Source organism: Austrofundulus limnaeus, unplaced genomic scaffold, assembly GCF_001266775.1.
Source record: "Austrofundulus limnaeus strain Quisiro unplaced genomic scaffold, Austrofundulus_limnaeus-1.0 Scaffold65, whole genome shotgun sequence".
Classification (NCBI taxonomy): Eukaryota; Metazoa; Chordata; class Actinopteri; order Cyprinodontiformes; family Rivulidae; genus Austrofundulus; species Austrofundulus limnaeus.
The window spans coordinates 695,241-704,719 of NW_013952467.1; the positions used below are offsets into that span (position 1 = coordinate 695,241).

At 36.4% G+C, this 9,479-nt stretch overlaps 2 protein-coding genes across 4 annotated transcripts in view; one reads left to right on the top strand and one right to left on the bottom strand.

The window, feature by feature from the left end:
- The window catches only part of rab26 (RAB26, member RAS oncogene family), a 56,826-nt gene extending 52,174 nt beyond the window's left edge, over positions 1-4,652 (top strand). The window contains exons 6-9 of the mRNA XM_014010054.1: positions 696-761; positions 2,252-2,308; positions 2,909-2,985; positions 3,546-4,652. Coding sequence (XP_013865508.1) covers positions 696-761; positions 2,252-2,308; positions 2,909-2,985; positions 3,546-3,645 — 300 coding nt within the window. The 3' untranslated portion in view covers positions 3,646-4,652. The remainder of the gene's footprint in view (positions 1-695; positions 762-2,251; positions 2,309-2,908; positions 2,986-3,545) is intronic.
- A 1,524-nt stretch (positions 4,653-6,176) lies between these two features.
- The window catches only part of LOC106518683 (arf-GAP with dual PH domain-containing protein 1), a 21,470-nt gene continuing 18,167 nt past the window's right edge, over positions 6,177-9,479 (bottom strand). The window contains exons 5-11 of one of the 3 annotated variants that reach the window (XM_014010056.1): positions 8,754-8,866; positions 8,449-8,595; positions 8,041-8,124; positions 7,185-7,247; positions 6,971-7,042; positions 6,530-6,754; positions 6,177-6,430 (exon numbers count right to left, since the gene is read on the bottom strand). In XM_014010056.1, the coding sequence (XP_013865510.1) occupies positions 6,293-6,430; positions 6,530-6,754; positions 6,971-7,042; positions 7,185-7,247; positions 8,041-8,124; positions 8,449-8,595; positions 8,754-8,866 (842 nt within the window). In that variant the 3' untranslated portion in view covers positions 6,177-6,292. Of the gene's footprint in view, positions 6,431-6,525; positions 6,755-6,970; positions 7,043-7,184; positions 7,248-8,040; positions 8,125-8,448; positions 8,596-8,753; positions 8,867-9,479 lie in introns of all 3 variants that reach the window. The other 2 variants (XM_014010057.1, XM_014010058.1) reach the window with 2 other exon arrangements.

Genomic DNA, 9,479 nt, shown 5'->3' on the forward strand with positions numbered 1-9,479 from the left:
ACACACACACACACACACACACACACACACACACACACACTCCCCCCATCAAGTCCCTTCACAAATGCAAAGTCATCACTAGAATTAACTCAAGGAGCAGTCAGGGGAGCTGGACTGTTCGAAAAAAATCATATTCATCAGCAACCAGTCAAAAATCTAATTTCACTGCAGGAACAATTGGGCTTTTTGCTGATGTAAACAATAATATTTCATCAGTGAGCTTTCGCAGGTGTTCATCAGGGGTAATTAAGTGCTCATTAACAGAGGACGGATGGTTCAGTTCCTGTCAGAGCACATACAGTCAGCAGTGCTGTTTGTTCTCCTGCAAGCCTTTATTTGTCCTCCTGTGTGTGGAGAGAACAGGAAGCAGCAGACAGTGTTGATTAACCTGCTCCGTCACAGTTCCCCATCCTCACGTGTTTCATGTTTTCACTTTTCATTTTGTCCTTGGTTTATTTTTCTCCATCATTTATCACCAAAATATACATTTCATCACCAAGGACATTTATTAACTTTCCCTTTTATTCAGGTCAGATTTAATGTGTGTCCTGTCCTTAAGTTCAATACAAGTTTGTTTTGCAACACTTTTTATTTATGCATTACTATGTTTCTTATTTGAGATGGTGCATTTTATGTAATTTTGCCTTAATAGTTTCCTCTGTTCTGTGTTTTTCTCCTTTAATTGTGTTTACCAGGCATGGCTGACTGAGATCCATGAATATGCCCAGCAGGATGTGGTGCTTATGCTGCTTGGAAACAAGGCAAGACACATAGAGTTGTTACTAAAGTAACCTTCTGTGCTTAAATCATTTGTCCATTTAATTTTCAAATGACGAAGCACACAATTTTCCTCAACCACTTCTAAGTTTATTTAAATATACTGTATATTTTTTGCTTCTATTAAATCAAGTTTCTCATAGTTTTTGAAGTGTCTGAGGCAAAATTCATATCTTTTTTTTAATTTAGTTAGATCAGTGTTTGTACCTGGACACTATCACCGGATTATGTTAGAAAACAAGAGCAAAAACGGTAAACTACACTGACAGGTTGGTAATGTGTTATCTGTGCGATACTCAAAGTGTACCATCTTTGGCCAGATTGAGAAGATTCTCAAAGCTTGACTCTAGAAGCGGAGGAAGAGACTGAACACCAGCAACTGATTATTTGTTTGTGCCATATACTGTATATTATGCAGGAAAAAAATTAATATAGAAACAAGAAAATCATCAAAGACAAACGACCATTATCTTAATCACGCAAACTCTCTTAAGTCATGAGCTTTAAGATAAATCCAAATCCAAGTAGCAGTGTTTGCTACTTGCTACAACCCAACAAGCAAAAGTCCAAGAGGTTTGAAAGTGAGGGAAACAACTTTAGAGTTTATGTGCAGGCCATGAGTAACGAGACGCAGAGGCACAGTGTTTCAAAATAGGCAGCTGTGAAGCCTCCGACCAGGTCCAACCAGAGCAGGTGATGTTCAGCAGAAGAATTCTGGACAGAGTAGAGCTTCAGGCTTTTTTTCCTGAGCAGCAGGTTTTTATAGCTCCCCATCAGTTCCTGGCCAACTCTTTGGTTTCTACAAAAAAAAATGCCTGCTCCTTCTGACACAACCCAGCCCTGTGTAGACAGCGTCTATATCCTGATATTAAAAGTATTTACTACTGAACTAGATTTAGCTAAATAAATGAATGTCCAGTTAAACTTTCTACATCACTTCCATAGTGTCTTAGTGGCAACCGGAGTGGTGTTAGACGCAAAGGTGGTCTTTTGTTAATTAAATAAATAAATAAATAAATAAATAAAATAAATAAATAAATAAATAAATAAATAAAAAAGAGGAAAACTTAAAGCAAAGTTTTCTCAAGTAAGATAAAAGACGTAAGAGGCGCATCATCCTTTAACTGGTTTAACTTTATATTTATGTTTGACTGTCAGTTTGATCTTTAACTTTTGCTTTGTTGGTGCAAAAATACCCATAAACGGAAACCATGTGTTAAAAATAAAGCAAGCGTACAGAAATTGACTTTCAAGATCTTAAAAAGGCCTAAAGATGATTGCTGTAAGAGATTACAGGACACTCTGACAGCTTCAAAACAAACTCTGAAAACACTGGAAGGTGACTCAGGGCTTTCTCTGTTTGTGTTAACTTTAAATTAAGCTTGTTATTTGGGTGGGAGAAAAAAACTCCTATTTGAAAGTTGGCAGACGGAGGTGAAGTTTGATGTCGTGACACTGTTTTTTGTGTCTCCAGGCTGATGCCACTCATGACAGGGTGGTGAAGAGAGAGGAGGGGGAGAAACTGGCAAAGGTAAACAAATGGGAAATGAAGAAAATGTGGATCAAGGCTTCTTTAAAAGCACTGTTTACCATCGAACTAAGTTGGATCACCATGAATATTAGAAAAATGTCCAGATGTCTTCTGGGCCGTTCAATTTTTTTACACTTGCTCATTATGATATATTTTTTAAAAAGGGTTTAAATGTTTCTTCTTGGTAAATTAAAGCTAAAATATTTCTATATTTATAGTTCCCAATATGTCATGTAATCGATGTGTGTACCACTGGAAAATATTCACATTCGACTGTTTACATTTTAATTGAAGTACTTCCACCGATGACCCACAAAATCTAAACAGCAGTCTCATTATTTACAGAAATGGGAGAAATAATTAAAAGGCTAAGCCATGGCTCAGTCTAGAAGGATAAAAGATGCACTAATTACTGTCTCTGTTTAAGTCCTCTTTCAGAAAGAAAGTTTGGAAACTTCATTTTAGAGTTAAATTCCCCAGAATAAACATATAAACAAATCAACAGAGCCCTTAAAGCTTAGCTCTTTTCAGCTGAAATGTCTGCAGTGTTGTGGCCGAAGGGGTGAAAAGAAATAACCATTAATTTTTTTGACTCTGCAGGAATTTGGGGTTCCTTTCATGGAGACCAGCGCCAGATCAGGTCTGAACGTAGAGCTGGCTTTCACAGCTGTGGCCAAGTGAGTCCAATCCTCTCTGAAAGGGTTTGAGACGGGCTTAGTTCTGAGATCATTAGAATACCGAATATTAACAGCATTCTTATTCATTAACCACGTTAATATTAAACAGTTGGTTCTTATTAAGAACAAAACAATCTGTGCAATTTTTCCATATAATAATAAACCTGAATAAATATCCCCAGCAGCCTAATTTGAAGCATTCTGACAGAATCCTGCTGCTGGTTTTGCAGCATTATTAACAAGCTGTTCTGTTATCTTGACCTGTGTTCGGTTTAGAAAAGACTAATAAATGGCTAAATTGTGAAGATTTTTCAGGGTTTATGAGCGTAACTAGACAGGTGACACACCATCTCATAAAACAGGAACAGGCTTCACCTGGTGGCACAGTCAGGAACTACACAAAGCTCAAAAATCTTTACTCAAAACGGAATTTTTAGGCAGTTTAAAATATGACACTTCCCCCAGTTTAAACAAGAAAACCTTCAAAATGAAAGTTAAATTGTGCCAATAGCTTTAAATCTAACACGTCTTTTTTTTAATCCTATGACTTTGTTCCACAGAGAGCTGAAGCACCGGTCAGTAAAGGATCCCAGTGAGAAGTTTAAGCTCCAGGAGTACGTAAACAAAGAAGTGAAGGGTGTGGGCTGCTGCAGGTCCTAAACGCCTTTAAGTGAGTGTCCACGCGTTGACCTCTCCTCTTTCTGGTGTTCAGATCTGGACTCTTAAAAGATGAGGAGTCAGCTTTGTGGAGATATAAACCTGTTTCTGTCTCTTCACGCACCTCCCCTGTTCTCCTCCTCATGCTTCTCTTTTCCTGCCTCTGTCTTTTGTTTTGAATGTAGCCCAAGGTTACAGCTTGAAAAAGCAAAGACAGCACCTCTTCAGTTAGCTCCCCATTAAACAGACATCCAGAACTGTAGCTGCACAATCATCGTTTTTTTTAACCCTGAAACAGAATGCATTGCCTTGTGTTTGAATGCATTTTAAAAGAATTTAAACCCAACATGATTCAGCTCACTGGAGACAAAATGCATGTTTTGTAAAGTGGTTTATTTTCCACAGGTACAGGTATATCACTGGCAGCTTTAATTAAAACATTGTGGATGACTCTACGTATAGATGTTTTGTGTCATTGGTTTTTCTGCCCATGTTTCAGTGTTAATACTGTATAAGAAGTAGTTCAACAGGCACCAGCATAAATTCTAAACATTTCCACTGGGATATTTGGGTTATTATTGCATCTCTCAAAAACACTAAATGGACTGAGCAGTTTTGAATACAAAAGTTTTGAAATAAACATTTAGCATTATTTAATTTTGAAACAATAAATGTAAAATAAAGTATCATGCATCTTTATTTAATCCTAACTGTACACTTGTTTTTCGATTTCTTCAAATAATTTAAAATCTAATGGCCAAACATTTAGAATCTACACACTGTGGGAGTTTGACAAAAGCTGTAAATATGTATTTTTTTCCTACTTAAAAAAACTTCAGTAAAAAAGAACTAAGTTTCAGTGGAATTGTGAATAAGATTTATGGAGAATTCTGGTTACCATGTGTTGTATATGTAACTTAAATGTCTCCACTTCAATGTAATATTTTAAATCCTTGTTAACCGCTGTTTTGTATTTTGTTCCTTTTCATTAAATCATATATAAAATATAAGTGAGGGACTTGTGTTTTCATTTCTTCTATTTCATAAAAAACAATAAGAAATGGACCAATATTTATCTGTAAGCAATCTTGTTCTTCATGAATAAAATGTGGCATTTGCAGAAAATCGTATATAAAAAGACTCTAGCATGTTTTTTTTTTTTTCAAACTTAATGCTGAGGCTTTATGTCGTTCATTCAATTTTATTGTGCAAAATTCCTGTATTACTACATATAATAATAATAGATGTTTGTGGAACGTTACATTTTATTAGCAGTCATGTTTTGTATTCATACACAAAACAGCCTGCAAGTTAAAAAAAATTGTAATAATTAGTTTCTACTTGCACTTTAAGGCAGGGCATGATGTGCTCGACTCTTCAAGTTTAAATAAAAGCCTTGCACTCCCTCATGCTCCTGTAACACCCTCGTGACCTTTTTCATTGTTTGCACAAAGTGTGTGTACACTTCAGTAAGCACAGGTTCGATGAGTTAAAGGAGCTGCAGGAAGTTTTATTAATTTTTAATGAAGACTTCAGGGTGAGTTTAAAACCTTTGCTTTGTCTCCCCCTGCTGGATGAAAACAGCCAAGAGACAAAATAAAATGCCAGTTTTAACAATTTTGTAACCAGAAAAGATTTTTTTAAAAAAGACAAAACATTACTTGGATACATCATCATTAATGTAAAATAAATGAAAAAACAGCAAATTAAACAAAAAACAATTAATTAAAAAAGCCTACAAATGTAGTATAAAATATGCAAATGAATGTGTGTGAGCAGTTATCTAAACCAGATTCTTAACCCTTGGGCCGTGATCACCAACAAATCTGTTTTTCAGCTGTGGGCTGTGAGGGCCATGTCATTGGTTTTCAATTGGCTGCGTTGCAATACACTTTCTCACCACTAGTAGTAGTAATTTACCATTCAGATGTTTGATAACTTTTTTTTTAATAAGTAGGAGAACCTTAGCCAGCCACTAGCAAAAAAATCAGAAAAATGGAAGCTTTTAAAATACAAAAGTTGAAGCCAAAAAATGAAGAAAACCTGCCATAAAAACCAAACATGTATGGAACCTGAGGGTGGACATTTTTCACAAATAATTTTTTCCCATGGTTTTCTTGAGGTTTTTTTTTTTCATTATCACAGACAAACTCATGGTGTTCTGTGTGAAACACAAACAATATAAATTTCAAGAAGGGCCCATGATCTCAGATAAAGTTCATCTCAAAGACTAGTTGTAAGTCACTGTTCTACCTTTCAATAAATATTTAACAATCTAATCTTTTTATTAATCCTAAGCATTTTGAAAAATACACTTCAAATGGCTGGAAAATGCATAGTTTTGAGTAGATTTTTTCTTTACTTTCTTGCTTGTTAAACAGTAAGTAACTGTAAATTGATTTATAATGCAAATACAATTCAAATTAAACTAAGATTTCGATCAATAAATACCGATTAATGGCCTCATGTAATTTTAGACATAAGTTGAGCCTCAAGGTCAAAAAGGTTAAGAAGAACTGCTCTGAAATGCAAACTGAATTAAAGTCAGAAATTTATTGATGCTTATTTATCTGATAAAGAAGAACGTCACACTTGGATTACTTTACACATGAGCAGCAACAGTTCTGTCTTCTTTCAGGTTTAGGTCACGTCACCAAACAAAAGTCGCAATTTGAGTGACTGGTTCTTCATGCAGGTGAAGTGTAGGAGAGTCGATCGCTCCTTTGGAAGTTCTTGCACTAGAAGTTGTCCAAGCACAATCATGGTTTGTGCTTAAAATAGGCTTCAACTGCAGACAAGATTAACATAAAGAACACATCAAATTCATGCTGTGACAAAATGTTCTGAAAAAGCAAAACATATGGACTTTATTATTAAATTTACTTGCATACTCCTGCGGTAACATTGGCTTGTTGATGACAATCTGAAACGCTGCAATCCAGTCCTGCTGATCCTGTTCGGTCTCACAGGCAAAGAGGAACTTTCTGTCCGGAGTCACGATTGTAATTCCAAATTGCCAGTGGTATCCCTGAACGTTGGGAGGAAGGCCGGGAAGAACAGTGTAGCTGTTCTCCTTACTGCCGATGAACACCTCACCTCGAGCGTACGCATCCTGAAGGAGAAAAAATTGTGGCTTTTAAACTCTTGCTTTGTTTTTTTTTTAAGTCATTATTTTTAAAGTGATACACTCCGTTCAATTGAGGTCTAAAATTATCTGCAACAGGTAAGATATTATCAGTTCATAGCCTTTCCGAAAACTGAAAATTGTCCTGTTAGTCACCAGCAGCATCCATGGGTAATAAATTAATTATTTCCCAGTTGTACAAACCATTGGATCTTTGAAGTACATGAGCCTCCTGTCATCCATCGTAAACCACCTCTTCTTGAAGCCCTCTGTGTGCTGCAGGACAGAACCAGAAAAGGTTAAAAACACTTTGAAAGCATCATTATAAGCTCTACTTTATGTTTTATTCTAATACAACATATCCTGTTGGTAAAAAAAAAAAAACACAAACGAGCCAAAAAAATGCAAAGTATATCACCTTTGGTCCAGTCTTCTCCATGTAGCCTTCCTTCAGGTAGTTCCTGGTTAGCTTTGGCGACAACTACACAAATTAAAAGAAGACATTTTCTTACGATAACGGATTGCTGCATGAGGAAAAATGTTTAACTTGAGTCACAATTATATAATCTCAATTCAAGTTTTACTGTTAAGTACATCAAATTTACATCTGTAGAAATACATTTTTGGTTGTGAAAGAAACTCTGATAGTTAAAGGTTGGATGAAAAGCTATTTAAATGACAAGGAGTCCGTTTGTGCTCTGCCACATTTTTATCTCATTCAGCAGAAATACACAGCAACATCCTCTAAGCGGAAATGGGATCATTTTTTGCTGCGGCCGTATTTCATTCAAAACCACAACGTTTGGGTGTGAGTAAAGAGGACATGGGACTGTTTAACCAGGTTTTTTTAAGTTCAAATGGTGCAAACCTTTCCAAAAATGGTAAAAATGCATAACGCTCTGTCAAAAATGCTTTGGTTCAGATTAACTGGGGTAGAAAACTGCTTGTCTATAAAGTCAATGGATGATTTTAAATTGATATTCTTGTCTTGTGTCAAATAATTGGAACATGAAGGAGTTTGCTTGTATAATTCTGAGCATTTAAATGTTTTTTTTCTCATCTCCATGACTGTTGAACCTCAGTTAATGTCTGCAACGAGTTTAATACAAACTAAAGCAACTGCAGGTTTTTGTAAGATTGCAGCTGCTGCAGGAACATTTTGTTTTGAGCACATTTTACATTAGGTACACTTCAGACACAACTTAATTTAGTTCTCAGCTGTTGCTGTTAATAAAAAATGTGTGCAAATTAATTTTGCACTCTTACATACTTACCTCTGAGTCAGAGGCACCAGGAAAAGCCACCTGCAGGTAGTGAAGTCTGGCAGCTCTGATGCCATTAAACCAGTCCACAATTTCCTTCAGCAAAGGGCAACAAGAGGCAGAATTCATATGGTGACATTATCAGCTCACTCTCAGTCAGCAATGTCTCTATTTGCCTCCATCACAGAGTTCACATAAACTTACTTACAGAAAATATCCAGGCACTTTAAAAATGTGGCCACTTTTATATCATTATTTTTTCCTAAAAAAGTAAATTGTCCTACTGAGCTTTACTAATAAAATCAAATACAAAAGAAACTTACAAACTGAGTTTTAATTACACACGTCTTCCACTAGAGAGAGACATGGGCCCTTCTTTTACTCAAGCACCTGTTCAGTCCTCATTTGGCCATCACTCACCTTCCCATCCTCGTGGTAAACAAAGATATTCCTGGTGCTGTTGTCCTTTAAATAAGTTATCTGCAGCGCATGAGGAGTGCCGATTTTAGCCGGCTGGAAAGTGGCATTCACATTGTCAATCTTCATAATGGCTTTCGGCTCCCGGGCCTGCAGGAATTGTTTAAAAACTATAATTAAGTACCAAAGATTTTCTCTTGAGTTCAACAGAAATGACCTGAATTGTGCCTCAGCCCTGATTTAGTTTGTTTGGATCTTGTAAAATATGTAAAATTTACAGAAAAGAAAAATCAGAAATAGCCACTCACGTCCTGCTTGTTGAAGTATTTCAGAACACCCTCGCGTTCAGACAGAATAAATTTTCTGCTGAGGTATTGTCCATTGTCTCGCCCTCGTTTCCATAGAAACCCCTCTCGGTAGCCTGCCAGGAGTCACAAGAGCCACATTTCATTAGAAAGTACCAAAAATAGATGCAATAAAGTCGAAAAATAACAAAATAAAAATCTACTTGGATCAAAGACTGAACAATTAGAGAAAAATAAATGTAATTCTTGCTGATTTATTTTATCAGCTGACCTGTATTGCATTGACTCGATGTTAGGACCATCAGCCAAATAATCACCTATTGTTCACAGAGGACCATCAGCCAAATAATCACCTATTGTTCACAAAGGACCATCAGCCAAAAAATCACCTATTTTTCACAGAGGACCATCAGCCTGATAATCACCTATTGTTCACAGAGGACCATCAGCCTGATAATCACCTATTGTTCACAGAGGACCATCAGCCTAATGATCACCTATTGTTCACAAAGGACCATCAGACTAATAAACAGCTATTGTTCACAGAGGACCATCAGACTAATAAACACCTATTGTTCACAGAGGACCATCAGCCTGATAAACACCTATTGTTCACAGAGGACCATCAGCCTAACAACTGATTGTCCACCGTGTGGAAGTGCTGGTTATAAGGCTGAGTTTATCTCAAACTCCTCAGACTGAAGAAGCCTCCTGGAGGAGAGACGAAAC